At 37.7% G+C, this 21,680-nt stretch overlaps 1 protein-coding gene across 1 annotated transcript in view; it reads left to right on the forward strand.

Moving 5' to 3' along the window:
* CNTNAP4 (contactin associated protein family member 4) overlaps positions 1-21,680 on the forward strand; it is a 241,010-nt gene that overhangs the window by 70,198 nt on the left and 149,132 nt on the right. The window contains exon 3 of the mRNA XM_045796231.2: positions 2,327-2,520. Within this exon, the coding sequence (XP_045652187.2) occupies positions 2,327-2,520 (194 nt within the window). The remainder of the gene's footprint in view (positions 1-2,326; positions 2,521-21,680) is intronic.

Raw genomic sequence — 21,680 nt, forward strand, 5'->3', positions numbered from 1 at the left:
CCCGGAGCCCCTTCGCATTAGTCCACAAGGAGCCCAGAGAGCCTCACTAACTGCACCCCACTTGCCATATATAAGCTGACCGCACAGCTCCAAGTTGTTGTCACCCTTTCTGAGGGCGCATCTCCCTGCATGCCCCTCCTGGCAGGCTTCTCTTCTTTGGAGTTGTTGGAGAGTTCTGCTTTTCCTTTATCAGAGAGTCATTGTGTTGTATCGGCCATCAAAAGGATTTTTACGTCTTACAAACAGTTGTTAACAGAGATATGTCTCTTTAGGTTCCACAGTGGTACGTACCGCACATAATAGCAAACATTGATCGGGCATCTCTTTGCATTAGGGCCTGTACTCAATGTTTAGTGAAACAAGACATGGATGGCAGGAATAATGCTTGAGTAAAAATGGCATATACATTAATGGTAATCTATTTATTTCTTATTTTTATTTTTTCATATAATTCCTTTAAAAATATATTTTTTATTATTATGTTCAATTAGCCAACATACAATACATCATTAGTTTTTGATGTAGTGTTCAGTGATTCATTAGTTGCATATAACACCCAGTGCTCATCACCACACGTGCCCTCCATAATACCCATCATGCGGCTACCCCATCCCCGCACCCCCTCCCTTCTGTAACCCTCAGTTTGGTTCCCAGAGTCCAGAGTCTCTCATGGTTCATCTCCCTCTCTGGTTTCTTCCCATTCAGTTTTCCTCCCTTCCTCTGTGGTCCTCTGCGCTATTCCTTATGTTCCACATATGAGTGGAACCATATAATACTTGTCTTTCTCTGCTTGACTTACTTCACTAAGGTAATCTTCTGTTTAAATGTTAGACCTTATATCAGAGCCTTAAGGTGGGTGACAAAAGAATGGGGGAAAGAAAACATGTGCTAATATTCTTATTTGGGGGGTTATGTAATAGATGTTGTATTTTAATAGATATTGAATATTAGATAATTATGAATTTAAGATGGCGTTAAACCCTATTTCATGACTTTTACAATGATTACATATTACTTTTGTAATTATCAATGCCAATATTACTTAAATAAATTCCCCAAATAAGGCATTATTGTATTAAACTGGAAGAATTAAATATCTTAACAAGACATACAGTAGTCACATCTCTAATATTTCTGGTGTGCAGTGAATAAAAGAAAACATGATAAGTTCTGCTCTACCTACCCATCCTTGAATATAGAGTAGATTTTTATTTTTCACTCTTGAGTCCTCAAGCACGCCTTACTCTCTGACCTTTTCCCTGACTGTCCCTTCCCCATCTCTCCCCCACCACCCCCTTCTCCTGACAGAATAGAACCAGTGGTGTATTGGTGACTTGGCTGGGCTGGGAGTGGGGGCTGATTTGTAGAGTTTGCCAGTTTCTGTGGTTTAAATATCCCCACCATGGCCAGTTGCAAACATGGCTATATTTAACAATCAGCTTGCAAAATTCCCGAAAATTTAATTGCCTCTCATCCACTGTTGCCGGCCAGCTCCAGCTTTCCACAGAGGAGAGCTCTGTCTCCTCCATCATTTATTGTATTATTGATCCCTGCCCCTGCCTCACCGTTAACATTGGTGCTTTACACATGCTTCTCAATGTCTGTTATTCCCATAAGGCTGTAAACACAGTGAGGATAGGGACTGTGCCTTGACCATCTGTATTTTCAGGCTTAATGCTGTACTTCTTTCTCTAGGAAGTCCGAACATGATCAGAAACCAAAGGTAGATTTCTAGTTCCACCACAGTGTGAACCATGATTGAAGGTTAAATCATTATCTAATCGGGTATGGGCAGTAAACCTGCTAGTTCCAAGTGTAGACATGAATGTCCACCTGTCAAATTAGGCACTTTATTTTTTTTTTTTAAGATTTTATTCATTTATTTGACAGAGAGAGAGGCAGCAAGAGAGGGAACACAAGCAGGGGAAGTGGGAGAGGGAGAAGCCGGCTTCCCGCTGAGCAGGGAGCCCAATGCGGGGCTTGATCCCAGAACTTTGAGATCATGCCCTGAGCTGGATGCAGACGCTTAACAAATGAGCCACCCAGGCGCCCCTAAGCACTTTAAATATTCGAGAAGTTGCTTGGTTCTCCCCAGTGTCAGGAAGTTATAATACCTAGAAATGAATACAGTTAACATAGGCTTCATCCATTTATACTAAATTCTTGTTTTTCTATATGATTTTACAATTAGGAGAAGTTTAATATTTTGGAAATTTGACTTTATTAAATTCCATCTGGGAATACAGTCTTATTGGCATCTCTGGTCCACTAACAGATTTTGAACTAATCTTTTGCCCATTTTCTTCTGTTTCTATTTGCATAAAAGGAGCTGGTGGCTGGTCTCCACTTGTGTCAAACAAATACCAGTGGTTGCAGATTGACCTTGGAGAGAGAATGGAGACCACTGCTGTGGCCACCCAGGGGGGTTACGGGAGCTCCAACTGGGTGACCAGCTACCTCCTGATGTTCAGTGACAGTGGCCGGAACTGGAAACAATATCGACAAGAAGACAGCATCTGGGTATGTTTCTTTGACAGAATACATAGTCTCTCAGGGAAAGAAGTAGAGTCATCCCTACATGTTGTTTACAAATCTCCTGACCTAAGTTGAGGAGCAGAATTTTTGGAATTGCTTAGGAAACATTTTTCAAGAAAAAATATGTTAATATTCATTTTCTAATACATTTCATGGTATAACTTATGAAAATACTGAAGGTAAATTTATCTCAGAGACCTCAGAAACTGGAAAAAAAATCTTACTTGTCCATTACATAGTGTGGAAATCTAAGAAATAAACAAAACCTGTAAAAAAAATTTTAAGCTTTGTCCAATAACAGTGGTTTTGCATGGTCTTCATTTAAAGCTTGGTTAAAAGAATTTGTTCCTTTTATTTCCTCTGTGACTCAGAGATTTCTGAATATTTCCCTCTCTCTCTAGTATATGGAGGTTTGTGTAAATATATTTGGAGTATTATATATGATATACACACACACACACACACACACACATATACGTATATACGATTTGTATATAAACCATTCTCTATTCTTTTAAAAGTGTGTAAAATGCTGTGTGTTATGGGCAGGGGCATAGCTCCTATAGGAGACTGACAAGGAGGCAGTTTATAATAGAGTAGGGTGGTATTTATAGTCAGTTGATTGTGTATGAACAGCTGGTGGAAGAAGGAAGCTATAGGCAGTTTGCTTGATGGTGAAGAAAGGACTTCTTTACTCGTAGAAGAGTATTGGTTTGGATCTTATGTGGGCCAGGGACAACATCCTGCAAAGAACTTTCTTTCTTTCTTTTTTTTTCCTCCCCTCTGGCTGAGCCGCTGGAACCAGAGAAAATGAGTAACTTAATGAAGCATCATTCTTAGCACATAGATAATTTGGAAGCCTATTTGGGCACATAATGATAATTTTCTTTGATCAGTCAATTGCCTCTCTTTTGAAAGTTCCTAGAACTCGGTTATACATTATCAACTCATGGAAGAAATGGACTGTGATTTACTCACCTTTATATTTCCTTTTTTTTTTTAAAAGATTTTATTTATTTATTTGACAGAGATAGAGACAGCCAGCGAGAGAGGGAACACAAGCAGGGGGGGGGTGGGAGAGGAAGAAGCAAGCTCATAGCGGAGGAGCCTGATATGGGGCTCGATCCCACAACGCCGGGATCACGCCCTGAGCCAAAGGCAGACGCTTAACCGCTGTGCCACCCAGGCGCCCCATCACCTTTATATTTCTAAAGCACTTGGTGGCCGTTCAACGCATGTTTATTGATGTAAATTGAATTGACAAGAGGTAGCCCTGCTCTTTCTCTAGAGAGAACAACAGTCAGGCTGGAAGAAGTTGTCTGTAAGCATTTTTAAGAAAAGCTGCCTTAAAATCCAAAGCAAGCCGAAGTGTAGAAGAGCGAGGAAAACTGGATATTACGGTTGAGTTAATTTCATGAGAACCATTCAAACTAGGGATAAAATAAACAGTAATTATGAACCAATAACAATGAAAGCTTAATGAGGTATTTATTTTAACTAGGTGTTTGGATTATCTTTTACTCTTTTTCTAAATTAAGCATTGGATTTTAAACTAGATAAGTAGAGGCTAATTCATGGAAATATTTAGCTGTGTTAAGTAAAGTGTATGTTTTTGACATTTCTTAAAATGGTGGATCAACCATGAAAATTGTTTCTCTGTTCATTAAGCTTGGGGAAAGACAAACCTAGACCATGCCATTTGCCTTTTTTTGCTTATTCTTATTAAAGGTGAGGTGCTCAGATACTGGGGTGCCTTGGTGGCTCAGTCAGTTGAGTGTCCAACTCTTGGTTTAGGCTCAGGCCACCATCTCATGGGTCATGGGATTGAGCCCCACATTGCATTCTGCACTTAGCTAGGAGTCTGCTTGGGATTCTCTCCCTCTGCCCCTCCCCCCTCTAGCATGCATACACTCTCTCTCTTTGTCTCTCTCTCAAATAAATAAATTTTAAAAAAAGTTGAGGTACTCAGTGTGAAATAGAGGCATAATGATATCCTTAACTAATCCAAACCAATCAATGCAAAGACAGATGGCATCTGTCACAATTAATTGTCAAGGTAATACTCTTTTTTAGACTATGGTATAATTTGTTGGTTTAGTCACTGTCTTCCTCTCTTGAGTGTGAACACCCTGAAAATAAAGGCTGTACCTTCCAACCTTTCATCTCAGCATCCCAAATCTTAAGAGTTCCTGGCATGTTAAACCATGAGAGACTCTTAACTATAGGAAACAAACTGCGGGTTGCTGGAGGGGAGGTGAGTAGGGGAAAGGGGTAACTGGGTGATGGGCATTAGGGAGGGCACTTGATGTAATGAGCATTGGGTGTTATATGCAACTGATGAATCACTAAATTAATCACTACCCCTGAAATTAATAATATACTATATGTTAACTAAATTGAATTTAAATTAAAAAAAAGGGGGGGTTCCTGGCATATTGAAGGCAAATACTAAGTGATTATTGAATGAATGAATGAATGAATGAATGAAAACAATGCGCTGTATTGTAGGGACTCCTTCCTCCCATGATCAGCTCTGCCTTTTAGTGCATTTATGATATACCAGTTTAATATATTTAGAGTTAGGGTGGTACATTTCTCTCTCCCCTATAAGTTTTGAACTTTTATATGGGGGAGGGTTTATCTTTTTCATCTTTCATTTCCAGCTTCAGTACCTAGTGTGGCTCATGGCTTTTGTTGAGCGTATTACAGAAAAAAATAAATGAATGAATGGATTTGAATACATTGATCTCCTAATCTGGGTCTAACTTTGTAGAAATAATCCTGGAAGGTATTAAAAGAGCTCATGTTAATGTCATCAAAGAGATAAAACACATCAGAACAAACCAAAAAATGATTCAGAGGAGCATGCAAGTATGGGATACAGACTTCTAGAGATTTGGAAATTGGTGGAATTTACAGATCATTGTAGACTGACTTTGTCCAAAAAGCTGGGCTCACATGGCTATTGAAAAAAGCAGGATAACTTAGATTATGTAAGGATTAAGGAAGCTATTCCATGTAGCTAGAAAAGGGTGAGCAAAACCATGGACGTTGGAGATTTCCAGAGATACAGTATAGCATGTAATAACCAGTAAGTCTACTGGTCAGAATGGACTGTCGAATTCGGGAAGGTCTGAATGACACTTGTGGTTATGGTAAAGAAAATTGATGGGTAACTTTGAATGTCAAGATCAAAATTAAGACTTGATGCAACAGGTACAGTGAGTACACATAAGGCAGGTGAAGTTATGGTGTAGGTACAACAACCCAAATCCCATACCACACACATATCTTCATGCTACCTGTTCATCCCAGGTAGGCTGCAAAGTTCACTTCTACCGCACTTACTCAGGTGCCACTCTGAGGGAAGCTCCCGCTCTGTGAATCTACAATTGCCCAAGCAGGAAAAATGAAACATAGTAAATTGTACCCAGTTCTTGACAGCTCACATGGAATAACACAGATCACTTCAGTTTGGGTTGTTTTTTAGCCAAAGTTCAATTTTTAATTGATGTACATAGTAAGGAATTTAACCCTTTGTTGAATTTTACAAATATATCATTCCCGAATTCTTTTTCTTTATTTGGTATGTTTTTGTCCATTTTTAAAAAGGTACTCTGGGTGTATATGACTAAACAGAACATGGCAGTTTTCTTTAAGAGCTTCACATTCTGCCCCAGGTGACAGAAATAAATCTATGAAAGAGAGTTAGGAAACACATAAGCCATTATACAAGTGTGTGATGGAAAGAGGAGGAAAAGACAATTGTGAATTTAGAAACAAATAAAATAAAACCCATCAACTTGGATTGAAGTGCTGCTGTGGGGATCCTCACTCTCCCTTCATCTGATCCCGCCTCGAGCACTGGGGGAAACAATGACTTCTGTATATCTGAAAGAATTAATAAAATGCCCTGCTGCCTCTTACAAAAAATCTTTAAAAAGAAAGACAATATATTTTATTTATTATCTATACAGGTCATGCACATATTTAATAGAACTGTAAGCTTGACAGATACATGGTATTTTGTAAATTTATGTATTAAAACATTTCTTTAGAAAAAATTTATAGTCCAAGCTCATAAATGTAATTTATACAAAGTACTCTAGTAGATGGCATATAAATATTTCACAAAAAATTAGAAAATGCAAGCCACTAAAATTGTTCCTCTCAAATTGAAGATAAAATAAAATCCCTCAACATCTATGATCAAAAGACTTTTCAGCCAGTTTATTGTAAGTGATTGAAAAAGTAAATGTAAGGTGTAATTTTCACTCATTTAAGAACAATTGCTGAAATATCATGAAAGTAACATCTTAGAAACTATTTTAAACAGATCAACATGTGCAGGAACTTTATAGCTACATTATCCAAATTGTCTCTGATACATGCCCAAGATTCTTTTACACTGAATACTATACAGGCAAAGAATGGGATGGTACCAATTTTACGAGATACTTAGGTAAATACGATACAGAATAGTTTGCTTTTTTTTTTTTTTTTTAATGGATTTCATCCAAACAAAAAACCTTTAGCATATTTCTAAAGTTAGAGTAGTTTTATTTTGTTTTTTAATTAGATGTGTTTAATGTCATGATTCTGAGTTTGGCTTGTGAAAAACCCAGGGCCCCTGTGACATTATAGTATATTCACAAAATACGCCATTCTCACTGTGAATGATTGAGTTGTCAACTCTCAAAGCCAGCCAGGGCAGAAAGACTACCTGCAAAGATTTTAACATATATTTGTTTCAAATCAAATAAATACGCGCCCAGGGGAGTTTAATAGAAAACCCGAGGAGGCAGGAATACAAGTGGGAGGGGTGCTATAAACTCAGTGGACTCCCTGCCTTGCAAGGCACAGCTTTTCTAGCCCTTTCCCTCTGTTGAACGCTTACTCTGGTGACTTAAGCCTGCAAAAATCATTTGTGGTGATACAAAGTACAGCAGTACTAATGCCGTGTATGTCAACATGTCAAACCATCAAGCTTAATGCATCGCGAGACTAGCCTCAGTCCTTGGACAAACGCCTGGAGAATGCTTTAAGCTCCATCTGCCTTTCAAGACGGCCTCTACTTCAATGCCAAAAAGACATTGTTAATGAAAGTTGTCTGTATCCTCAGGAAATCTCCTGTTTGTATTCCAGTGATTAACCTAGTAATACATGATTAAAGGTGGCTGCGTTTGGGTTTTTAATGTGGCTTCAATCATGGATCAGAACAGTTAGTTTGCAAGCACCTTCTCTATCATGTAGTGTGGTTTCTTTTACCTCCTTGCAACTGTGGTCATTCTGTAATGTTCTATGTCAGTCCCTTCTCATAAACATCTTTGGACACACATATATTGGAATTTTATAGCCATATGTAATATATATATATATATGTATGTATATACACGAACCCCTATGAACTGCAGGTACACATATACAACGAGATAAGATAAATGGTGTTGTTGTTTCACATTCTTCAAAATGATCTGTTTCTATGCAAGCAAAATAAAAATCATTTGAAGAAAGTGATTAGAGTTAGCAGGAGGTTGGATTTGGTTCCCTCTTCAGAGTGTGCACTCCCAACCAAAATCATTCTCAAATCATCAGCCGGGGAATAACATGTATTAAGTACACCTTCCAGTTGTATCTCACATTCTCCCATATGACCATTCAATGACGACAACATCACCTGTTTTTTCTCCGTTCCCTCTTGCCATTGCTGTGTTGTGATGTAATAGATGTCTACTTCTGGCTTCTCTAGTTCCCCAATCTCAGGAGACTATGTTTGGAGTCCTTCTCTCTTGGAGTAATTCTGTCCCTTTGAAATGTTTCTTCGATCATTAAAACCTAGGCAACTGGGTCTTCTAGAAAACCAGCACATTAAGCTCTCTTTCCTATTTTGACTTTAAGTTACAAGGATTTTTTGGTCAGAGAAAGAGAAAAATATATAAAATGAGAAAGGAGGAGATAAGATTTGGCACTGATACAATGTAATCCTTAAAAATCTAAGAGGATTATTTTACTATTTTTAAGAAAATAATTCAATAATGTGCCTAACAATAAAATTAATTTTTTAAAATCAGTAATTTATCTTCCCACATATAAATAACAACATAGACAATATAAAAGGAATATATACTCCACCTAAAATAGATCCAAAGGTGAATACATATCAAGGAAAAAGCCTAAAAGAAAATGTATGAGATATATAAAAATAATATTTAGACTATTACCGAAGAACATAAAAGAAGAGGTGATTAAATGCATAGTCATATCTGTTTTGAAGTGGAAAACAGTATCATAAAGCTACTCATTCTACCTAAAATAACTCATAAAAGGGAAATTGTTCTGAATTTCATGTATAAAAAGTGTATATGAGAAAATACATAAGTTAGCAAAAAATAACAGTAGTAAGGAGAATTCTACATGTTAGGAAAATTTTATAAATCTGTATTAATTAAAACAGGTTGATAGTGGCACATTAAAGCATAGTGAAAGAGCAAAAGACATTACTAAGTCCAGACACATTTAGGGATTTGCCTGAGATAGACATAGCATTGAAAATATGTGAAGAAATTAGTCAATATGGAACTTAGTAGGCTGTGGTTTCTAGGAAAGCAAATAATATTTTTATATCAAAATAGATTCCAGATGAATTGAATATTTAAACTGATACAAATATAGAAAAAAAGTAATGAAAGAAAACACAGGACGATGAATAGATACACACATAATACTGGAAGGCACATGTCTTTTTAAGCAAGAGAACCAAATCCAGATGCTGTAGAGGAAAAGATGAAAAATGAGATAATATTAAGAAAGCTGCATGAAAAATAGCATAAACAACATTAAAAGAAATAATATAACTTGGAAATGATTTTTAGCCTTATGATGGCAATGCCCACTTTGATTTTACCTTGTCATATTCAGATTGACGAGGACTGAATAGACCATTCACCTGCAAGTTTACTTGAGTTAGAAAGGGATAAAGGGCAGGCAACAGCCCAGCATGTGCAGCAACAGTGTAATGGATGCTCAGTTATACTGAACAGCTTCTAAATATCCCAACAACTTGAATTGGTCACAACAGACGAGGCTGAGTGGTTGTGACTACCACAGATCAGGAAAGCCATCAGCTTCATGGGACCTTCAGCTTTTATACCTTGCCAATGATATAACTCCTCAGAGACCCTTGCCAACCCCTTTTTTGGGTGTACCTGTATCTCATCATTCCCAGGTTACTCACTGACTACAGGTTATATCTGTGGCTCCCAAATTTTGCTGCTTATTTGAATTCTAGTGCCCAGGCGGCAGCCTTGCCAATTAAATAATGTTTAGGCGTGGGAACCCACGTATTGGGATTTAAAAAAAATAGTACAAGTGATTCCAGTTTGCTTCAAAGTATGGGACCCATTGGATTACTCAAGAAACAAACTTGACAACCATGTATAGATTCTCAGTTTGGTTCAAAGCATAATCAGCGGATGCCAGTTTATCTTAGATCCAGTAAACTCCTGTGCATTCCTTAAGTATATGTTGCAAGAAGGATTTAGCTAAAGATCAATGCTAGGTAAAAAAAAAAAAAAAAGCTATAAACCAGATGTTAACTCTGCCCTTCTAATGAGAAAGACCTTCTAATATGTTAGCCGCTAGCTATACAGGGCTATTTAAGTTTAAAACTCAACTAAAATGAAATAAAAATAAAGTTTCTCAGTTGCACTATCCACTTTTTAAGTGCTCAATAGCTGTATTAAGCCAGTGGTTACTGTTTTAGTGCAGTTATAGAACATACCCATTATCACAGAATATTCTATTAGCACAGGTACAAAACACTCTTTAAAATTAAAAATAAAAAATAAAGCTTTGTTTTTACTTTTTATTTATTTTTTATTTATTTTTAAAGATTTTATTTTTGAGTAATCTCTACACCCAATGTGGGGGCTGAAACTCTCAACCCCAAGATCAGGAGTCACATGCTCTGTTGACTGAGCCTGCCAGGTGCCCCTCAAGCTTTATTTTTTTTTTTAAAAAGAAGTAAAATATAAACAGGCAGTTCATAGAAAGGAAAAGATATGTAAATATGTGAAAGTGTCTCCTCATTCACTGTTGAAGAAATGCAAATTAAAACAGGTGTCAGGTAACACTTCCTGAAAGACTTAAACAAATAAGAATGTTGAAACTACAGTGTTATTTAAGACATAATTTGCCAAGTTGTTGTATATAACAAAATAATGTCTTCTTTAATTTTAATAGTTACACATTTAATGTGATGACTTTTCTTAAAAAAATTTTAACTACTATATCAAAACCATGGTGTTATGGATTCTACCATTTAACACAAGAGGAAGCTAAAAATTAATTTTAAAGAAAAGCATTTATTTATTTATTTTTAAAGATCTTATTTACTTATTTGAGACAGAGTACAGAGGGAGAGGGAGAAGCAGACTCTCCGCTGAGCTAAGAGCCCAATGTGGGGCTCAGTCCCAAGACCCTGAGATCATGACTGGAGCCAAAGGCAGATGCTTAACCAACTGAGCCACCCAGGCACCCATGAAGAAAAGCATTTAAAAAGCAAGACGAATGAACACTTATTATGGCCCAAATCTTCTGTCTCTAGGTTTATAAATAATTTAAGTTAAAGTCCATAAATAAGGGAGGGATTATTTTCTTGAATAAAAAAAACTATATGCCAGACATTATTCTACATGCATTGTAGCTTTATCCAATTAATCTTCACAACTCAGTGAATTAGGAACTATGATAATGCCCAGCTTGTATATAAGAAAACAGGGATGGGGAGGTTGTTTTCCCAAGGCCACACAGCTAGATTGGGCAAGATTGTGATCCTCAGGAACCTGGCATAAGTATCCCCTATGCTATATGTTCAAGTACTGTGTGTATGAAATCAACATTTTGAAGGTGACCCAAATGATTTAAGACACAGAAAGCGTTGCCATGGGGCATTGGTAAAGAGGAACTCTCAAGCTCTGTTTGTGGCAGAATAAATAGGTAAAAACTCTTCAGAAAGAAATGAATATTTTTAGTGTATTGAAGGAAGGGATTCCAAACGATGTTGCCTAATACTTTAAATCTATCCAAATAATCTGCGCCAAAAAGGGACTCAGACTCTAGAGGTTTATCTGGTACATTGACTTTCACTGTGCATTTGAAATGTATGCAAGGAGATTCCTTGCAACATTGTCTGTAGCAGCAAAATAACACTGATCTAATCCACCAGCAGTAGATCAGTTGCCTAAGTAAATTACTGCACCTTCACACAATGGAATAACTTAAGGCCATCAAAAACAGATGATGCAGGAATATACTAGCCATTTCTGGAGTGAATTCCAAAGCTGATGTAAAATTTTGAAGTGAGCTGTCATTTGATACTAAAGAGTGAATATTAAGGACTGAAGAAGAAAAGATGGGGGGAGATGGGTGGAAAATATGTTTATTGAAGCACAGGTAAATAATAGATTTATATGAGCTTTCAAATAAAGTAATCTGGAAGTGGAAGAAGTAATAAAGGATGACGAATAGAGAATAGGTAGGAAATAATTCAATTATCAAATTTTTAAGAACAATAGATAGTGGATATTTCCTACTTGTTATATAATGTAATATTTATTGATAGCATTAAGCCTAAAGTTATCATTATTATAGTAGTAGTTTACAAAATATATAATGGTTTGGTGGTACCTCTACATGCATATCATCTAATCTTTGATCATATTGTGACAGATTAAAAAATACCTTAGTTCTGATGCTAAATTTATCTCTGAGTCAGTGTCCAATCAGAAAAACGATATTACTCGAGGCATCTGAAACTGTGAAGTCATCAGAGGAAATTGGTTACAGGTGATGGAAAAGCTGATCAGCCAGATGTGAGGTGGTGAGACAGCTCAGAGCTTAGCGACAGCAAGAAGATGCTGTCAACTCCAAGGGCTACAGGGAAAACAAGAGGGTTGTGTTTCCAGAGCTTAGAGGCTGACATTATCCATTAGTGGTAGAACCATGGCAGGAGCTGCCCAGTAGAGGATTATGGAACCAGGGGTGTCCTTTGGGAGCACAAGCCTTGTAAAAAACTCAGCCACTACCAAGAAGCTGCCCAGGCAGAGCAAGAGTGGGGAGAAGTTTCCTGGCTCCTCCCTGCCCTTCACCTGCCCTCTCTCTCTAGTGCTCAGCTGGAAGCTTGCTAAGCCAGAAGCCTAGGGTTCTCAGTCTGCATCACTCAACCCTCCTGTGCCTCCAAACAGAGCAGGGAAATGGTGATACATGGTTCTAAGTGAAACAAGCAAATGACCAGGACGGCGCTAAGAACAGCTCACCTCTATAAGCTTCTTTTCTTGACTTAGAGAACAAGGGGGCAGGTGGAATCCAGGTACTTACTAAGTGGTCTCTCATTTCCTTTCAGTTGCAAAATTGCATGCTTCCCCATCGACCCGTAAAGAAAGTAGATCAATAATATTTTGATACTGAAGAAATGGAGATTTAAGCCAGTAAATTCCCACCTAAGTTCATGTTAACTAGTGCCACATTTATTAAGTTTTACATTTAGCTGTCTTCCTTCCTGCTAACATTGGTAAGTATGCAAAGCTAACAAAGAGCAGTATTGTGATATACCAAAAGAAGGGAACCCACAGTGAACATTAAATCATTGGTTTAGGGTCATTTTTTACACATAATATACTCTCAGGCATTAGAATGATGCTAATAGATTGTGGATTTAATCCGTTGTTGTTTCTCAAAATGTGTATTGTAGTTCAAAGTATAGATTTGCTTTCGATGTGGCAACAATAGCGTTGGTCTGTTCCTCATGAAATATTTTGCAGATGAAGGCCAAGGCTCGCTGCAGAGGACTAAGTAGAAGGTATATATGTGGATTAATACACATCTTTTGTCGCCTCTGGGATAGGGTAATTGCCACAGTTGGTGTACAAAAATCAGCACACCACTATATATTACTGAAATGTTTTGCTTGGCTGGTGACCTGAGGGCCTGTCCAACCCCAAACCTGGTACATTTCATTGACAGCCTCCTTGTGTACCACAGCTCCAAAATCCCAGCCTCAGGCATCGCTCAGGACATGAACCAAGGTTCCTTGTGCTTTCACACTTCTCTTCTGGGTATGCTCTCCATTCATCTGAGGCGTGCTTGCCAAATATGCTCCAGTTCATCCTTCCAACTTCAGGCCTTCCAAACACTTCCTTTTTGGTCCCTCCTGCCCCATCACTTCTCCAGTATTCACTAACTCATCACCGGGGTCTTGTTTCCAGTGACATCTGTGATAGTGTTATTTCCAGGGAGTCCTTATGGATTACTTTGCATGGTTTGTATAACCTTAATCGACTGAATTTCAAACACATTCATGTAGTTTTCATTCTCTTTCACTGTACTTCATGTTTCCCTTAATTCCAAATTATACACTCGCCATAAATAAATACCCAAATGCTACTCGCTAAAATGCATACTATGTATACTGTCTTTATTAAAAAGTAAAACCATTTCTTAATTAAGGCTGTGAATTTCTAGGAGATAGGAACACCATGCTTTTTTGCTAATGAAGTTTAGAATACATATTAGTATTACTGTAATAGTAAAAGGAAACACTTTTGTGATTACTTACTTCAAATTCACAATACAATAATCTGGTGATGTGTCTGCTGGTATACAAGGCGGAGGTCTGTGTATGTGCTGAGATGAGGTATCCATATGATATTTTATATGAATATGTACAAGAAAAACTCTAAGAAGTAGGATGAACCAAATAGCTTTATCCATCCATATTCCCAATTGCCTTTATGAGTTATACCTCATTGTTTAAGTATTCTTTATATATAATTAACTGCATCTTACTCCTTTCTGAAATGTTCACAAAGAATAATCCTTTGGTTGATTTAGAAGAGTCCTGCTTTAGAAAAGATTCAAATGTAAGGGCATTTGTACAAAAGTAACTGTGAGTATGAACAGAGGAACAGAGGAAGCAAAAATACTAGAAAATATTCTACAGAGCTGTGTCTATAAATCAGAGAGATGCAGCTCAAAAGAAATCATATTTGATTTGTATTCTGCAAATGAAATTTTTATTTGGCTTTGAACTCCTATCTTCCATTCTCTATTTCTTATTGTTACTATTAATCTCTCATACCGAAAGGTTGTCTTCTCTTTGGAATCTTGAACATTTTAAATACTTAATAATAGGGTTCTTTTTCAATAAGAGAGAGAGAGAAGAGAAAAATTGCTGGAGCAGTGCAAAGAGATCCTCAGGGAGCAATGGCTTTATTACAATATGTCAGAGTCATCATGAGTTGGGGGTGGGCTGGGGAATAGCAGTTTCAGGAAAAAACTTGTATTTATTTTAACAAGTTGGTGGAAGGTTGCAGAAAATTGTCCCAAGAGCTGCAAAGCTATTATGGTAATAGTGGTTCCATCTTTATGCTCTGAAATAGAAAGAGGTAAAAAATTTTTTTTTCACTATGTCACTTTGGAAATAGCTTTTCTGCCCTTAGATTAGAATAAATACATGAATTAATTAAGCTCACAGTAGCGTTTATGCTCTCTTTAAAAATCTGCATTTCAAAGATGACAGGTAAATACTGAAACTTCTCTAAATCAGAAATTGTTCTGTCCGGTCCCCTTTTCCCATAAAATCAAACCCCTGGGTACATGTGTACACAAATTGGATTTCCATGGTATTGACCAGGAAAAGAATCCCCACATAGCGCTGGGAGCCCAGCTTAGGCTGGAGACCACAAATAGACTCCTGTGCTGCTATGCGTGCTCAGAGCAGGGGGTGTAGATTCGTAGCTTGACCCAGGGTTGAAATCTGCAAGGATGCTCTGGTGGCGGACGCCAGGACAAGGACACATGGGCTGACCAGAGTGCAGGGGAAGGAAGGTAGAGAGTTAGCACCATGAGGGGGAGGAAGTGAAGTCAAGGGGGCACTGGTGGAAGACTGTATTAGGATTCTCCAGAGAAATGGAACCAACAGGATGTACATAGATTTATTTTAAGGAATTGGCTTATATGATTGCGGAGGTTTGACAAGTCCAAAATCTGCAAGGTGGCTGGTGGTCTAGAGACCCACGGAAGAATTGCAGTTTGAGTTCAAAGTGTTCTACTGCCAGAATTCCCTCTTCCAGGTAAGTCGGGCATTTTTCTATTAAGGCCGTCCCCTGATTGGATGAGGCCCACCCACATTCTGGAGAGTAATCGGCTTTATTCAAAAGTCTGCTGATTTACATGTTAATCTAATCTAAAAAAATACCTTTACAGAGACATCTAGAATATTGTTTGACCAAATGTCTAAGCTCTGTGACCTGGTCAAATCGACACATAAAATTAACCATCACAGAGATGGAAAGAGTCAGAGGAATAGTGGAGTTGTTGGAGCTGAAAAGCAAATAAGAATGGGAGGGGAAAAACATCTGGTGGTCTAGGATCAAAGGGGAGAGTCTAAGCACTTAGCATTTTAAAAGTGGTGCTATCATAGGAAATGATTAAGGACCAAGATGTGGGCAGGGAAATGTTAAAGAGGAGCATGCAAAGGTTGTTTACATCCATTTTTGTACAGCATCCAATGGATATGGAAGCAGAGAGTTGCTGAGAGATTGCCATGAACATGAGATGACCTGTAGTTTGGGGAGCACCCAAACTTAGGGGGGGCAGAATTTGCTATACCCCACTGACATTCACAAAAAGGAGAAAAAATGTGTTTCCTCTCTTTTTTTCTTTTGTTGGCTTATTTTCTTGAGGGAGAAGGAAAAAATTATATGAAATTGACAGGAGACTTATAAAAATAGTTACTGACTCCATGGAAATACAGCATTTGGGGAAAGTGTGCAAACTTCACGTTAGGTCCCAAAGTGAGAATTTGGATGTCATGGGACATGCCAGTCTCTTTGGGAAGCACCCTCACAGACACACCCCGAAATACCAGCTGTCTGGGCATCCATCCCTTAGCCAAGTCAAGTTGACACATAAAATTAACCATCACAGATGCCTTTTACTGTGCAATGTACCTCAGCCATTATAGGATCCAATTAAATCTGAGCCCTAGTTTCTGGTCCTTAAGTCACTCCAATTCACAGAAAGACATGGGAAAAAGGACAAAAGGATGCAAGAGGATCATGATTTTTGGAAGTGACTGTGGAAGGCATCCCAGGGAAGCTGATATATCCTAAAAGAGAATGAAATTAACAGAAACTCTTAATACTTTACTTCACTTCCCCACAATGTAGAGGTTAGATAGTTTTCTTCCACCAGTCATCATTTTATTTATAATTTTCTTTTCCATTAAAAATTTAAGTTGTAGGGGCGCCTGGGTGGCACAGCGGTTAAGTGTCTGCCTTCGGCTCAGGGCGTGATCCCGGCGTTGTGGGATCGAGCCCCACATCGGGCTCCTCCGCTGGGAGCCTGCTTCTTCCTCTCCTACTCCCCCTGCTGTGTTCCCTCTCTCGCTGGCTGTCTCTCTCTGTCAAATAAATAAATGAAATCTTTAAAAAAAAATTTAAGTTGTAAAATTTATATTATCTTTTAAACTTTCTTTGGAGTTTGGAGTTGGTATTGGTTTTACTCTCTGTCTTTTTCCATTTTGGATTTTGGCTGAGTCATCTCCAAAATATGCCACTCTTCCTCTTACCGATTTTGTCTTTTTATTGCCACTCTACCCTATACGTTGCAGCCAGAGGTCACACTCTAATTACTCAGATGCTGTTTTATCATTCATGTGAGATGCATCTATTACTCATGCTTTTTCTCCCAGTGGAACTGGAGATTAACCAAGCAGTGGCAGTATCTTTTGAGTGACTTCTGGTACTCTACTTCTGATTTAGTAGTTATGTGCACACACATCAGTTTCAATCACTACTGACTGATCTGAGCTGGTTCTGACTAGGACAATGGTCCTCATCTTTTCTCTAAATTGATTCATGGACGTGTAATATTCTGACTTCTGTACTGTACTTGGGTTAATGATATGTGAAGGATTTCTCTATGTGTAGTTCAGATTTTAAAAGAGATGCTTAACATCTATATAATGGTGTACATCTTGATGACCTCAGGGTGTGAAGTCCTTGACTGAGTATATTTGTCTGTCTAGTTTAATGATATTCACTCAAATACTTGATGTAGGGAGTCAGAGTTACGTAGTGAATGTTCTGCATGTTTTTGAAGAAAAATATTCTCTCAACTGAAACTCTCAGGTTTACTGCAGTATCTCAAGACCTTCTAGGTCCATTATGTTCTGCTGGAAAATGGGTTCACAATGACCCTATGCATTTAGCACTAGATATACACTATAATTTATTTTAATTTGAATAATATATAGTATCTAGAGGGTTTGTGGTTTGAGGGAAATCTTGTATGACTGAGGGTGGTAATGCTTTTGCTGAGGGAATCATACTGTTTCTGGCCTGAGCAAACAGGACCAGGATTTGTCTATGTTGACAAACTCCAGCCCTCTCTGTATCACATAACTGGTCTTGCTCTCATAGATGAAAAGAACATTAGAAACTAAACTGCCATGTTTCCTTTAGATTGCAGGATTACTTTGGGTTCAGTGTTACTATAGTTTAAAGGGCTATGTTGGGTTTAATTTTTATTCTCTAATTTTTTCTGCTGTCCTCCTGTTTTTTAAAAGCTCACAATTATGTGAATAGACTCAAGCAGAGTATAACAATGAGACAACTAAGAGATTAGCTTGAAACTAAAGGTGATTAGGAGATTTTTTTTTTCTTGAAAATATTCATCAATTGCTTGTTTGTAACTAGAGGTACTACTATGTAGCTGAAGAGCTGTTTTCTTACCAGTAGGCAATACTTGGCAAAGAACAATATGTACTTGAGCCATGCATAAATATTTAAAGGTTTTGATGATGTAGCAGTTACCAAGGATAGAGCCAATGTGTGCTCAGGAAGTCACATAGATAGAATGCTTCTTCCACACCACAAGCATCAATATGTGCCCCTTAGAATGCTCAGGAAAAATTATGACCCGTCATGAACTCAGTTTCTTTAAGTTAGATGTCTGCTATTATAACTATTATTATACTCTTGTTAACTGCTGACTGCCCTGGACCTTGCCTTCTGTTACTCTCTTCTGTATACGTGCACCGCAACTTTCTGAAGTTTTTCTCCGTACCTTAGAGCCTCTTTTTTCTATTGCCTACTGTCCTTTACCCACGATTACTTGTTCCTAAAACTGAAGTTATCAGTACTTTCACACTGTCTTCCCCCTAAATGCATTTCAGAAGATGGGCTGAATTTTAAAATCTAATAATTTTCATGAAAGGAAACTTCTTTTGTGAGTTGACAGTCTCCAAATCCCAGCATTCCCTAGAGGCGTTAACATAGGGGCCACTGAAATCCCTTTGGACAGATTCCCCAAAGCTGACACTTGACATAAGATACAGTAGCCTCCCTGTCTCCCCTACCCAAGTCTTTTCCTAGCAGAGACTCTGAGAGATGTACAGCTGTCTCTGTGAGAAGCCAGAGTAATCATTCTGGCATCATTCTTGTGAAAGGGGAAGGCAGGTGGCCAGTGATACCTGAGGAGTTGGGCTGGCAAGGGCTCCAAAATTTGCTGTAGGATATCCTGGACTGTTTCCCCTTCCTTCATAGGGTTATCACTTTGATTTGGATAATGCTTCAAGGGTGGTGACCATTTAAAAAGGTTAACAGGTGGCTTACTCCTACCCCTCAGATTTGTTTAATTACCTTGAGAAAGACAAGGTGAAGAAAATGGGCACGGTCTACTAAACAGATTTTTTCTGTTCACTTTAAATAAAGTGAAAGAAATATATACATATTTGCTTATATATTTTTAAATAAAAGTGAGCATAAGCTAGATATTTTTATAAAAACACACCTCTAAAAAGTATTTAAAAATTTAAAAAGCTACTTCTATGATAAATTATATGGGGAGAGATAGAGTAGGAATAGAAACCAGACTTTTCTGAATACACTTTGTTTTTTAGATTTGATTATAAAGTGGTATACACAATTTAATAATTGCGTACCAAATTAAGTAAAAATTTAGAAGCTGTTTCTAAAAATTAAAAGTAAAGTGAAACAAATAAACCTTTATGTTGAGTTAAAGGCATAAACACGAAAAGGAATTATTTGAGTGACTTCAAAAGACAGCAGTTTGTGTGTCCTTACTGTTCTAGACCCCATTGACAAAAAAATCTTAAATTCCTTTCTGTAATCACATTTTTAAAAAATACTAGTCATATTTTATTTAAGATGTATTGTGATTCTAAAACTTATTCTGATAGAACAGTTAAGTGATTTTATTAATATCATTAGAAATCATAATCTCAGTATAAGAGAAAAGAGAAATCTGAAATTTGAAGAAGTAAATATCCTATAGTCCTGAGCCCCAAATTCCCCATGGCCCCAAATACCCACAAACCCCAAATTCCTGGGACCCAAATACCACCAATCCAAGAGGACCAAGGACTTCTTGTGGGGAATGACTGAATCCAGATCTGGGGTGTGAAATATACAAAATAAATGTGGGTTATCTTATGCAGAACACTGAGCTTTTATCAGACAATTGGAGTAATGTCAAAAAGACTCAGAAGCCAACTCAAAAAGGATTTCACTGGCCACAATGAAACAATTAGAATAGTAATAAGAATAATACTAGAAATGGATTAAAACACCAAGTAAGTTAAACATTCATGAATTCATAGTATTAAGAAAAGTTCCTTATTTGCCATCAGTGGAAGATGCTGGGGAATTAGCTCATTATTCTGAACATCAGTTCATAAAAAGAAAAATCAAATATTTTTCTACTTTTTCTGATTAAATTGCATCTCAGGGTAACCAAATATTCAACGTGAAGAAATTTCTTTTTACAGGAGTATTTGAGATTTTTTAAAAAATTTTGAGGAAATGATAGAATCAGGATATCACCATTTTATAACCTGTAATGAAATAGCTTATAACGTTATAAAAACAGAGACAACCAGGTATAAGACATCTCCTGATAGCCATATACAGTGTGTTCATTGAACAATTCTTGCTAGAAAGTCAAACCCAAGTCAAATCAAGTCTCAGAATCTTCCTAGCAATTTAGAGAGGAACAGAAGGACAGAGATGACACCAGACACAGGCAATCAGCAAACTGTGGGAAACAATGAGACAAATGGCCAGGGGTTTGTCAATAAACAGATGGAAAGAAGATGAAAGGGAGGTAGTTTATAAGTAAAAAGACATTTAAGAGAAGCATCACCAAATGCAGGGTATGGACATTTTTGGTGTTCTGGTTTGAACAATAGTGCATACACATGCACGCACACATGCACTTTCAAGAGCCGAGCGATCATCACAGGATGTTGATATTACAGAATTATTGTCAACATTTTAGGTGCTGACATTAAATTGCAGTTTTGTTCCAAAAGGAATTCTCATCCTTTAGAGATATATTTTGAGATATTTATGTATGAAATAACAGGATGTCTGAGACAGAATTTAAAATAATCTCGTAGGTTGGGGCGCCTGGGTGGCACAGCGGTTAAGCGTCTGCCTTCGGCTCAGGGCGTGATCCCGGTGTTATGGGATCGAGCCCCACATCAGGCTCCTCCGCTAGGAGCCTGCTTCTTCCTCTCCCACTCCCCCTGCTTGTGTTCCCTCTCTCACTGGCTGTCTCTGTCTCTGTTGAATAAATAAATAAAATCTTTAAAAAAATAAATAAATAAAATAAAATAAAATAAAATAATCTCGTAGGAAAGGTGATGTACTGGGAGGGTCATGGGTATAGGTGAAATAAAATTGGCCACGAGTTAGCAAATTTTTTAAGCCAGGTATATATGACTTTATTGTTCTATTCTCCCCGCTTGGGCATGTATTTGAAATCTTTAATGTCAGATACAGGTTTTTCTCCTCTTTAGATTTTTTGTAGCTGAAGTTTCCATTCTTGCACAATATAATTTTACTTGCGGTAAAACTGGCAACAATGAACACCATTAGGACCAAGTTGAAACAGGTTATTAAGATTCATGCGAATTTCTTTGTCTCAATTGAAGAAAGGAGGTGGTCCAGGCCCCAGTGAGGCCAACCGGGGAAGGAGGAGACTAAGGTTTGCTGCCACCAAGAAACAGAAGGAATGAAGGCTGATCTGATGAGAGGAAACAGGAGAGAGACAGAGAAAAG

This window comes from Ursus americanus, chromosome 21 (genome assembly GCF_024610735.1).
Source record: "Ursus americanus isolate L20-20 chromosome 21, mUrsAme1.1.p, whole genome shotgun sequence".
NCBI lineage: Eukaryota > Metazoa > Chordata > Mammalia > Carnivora > Ursidae > Ursus > Ursus americanus.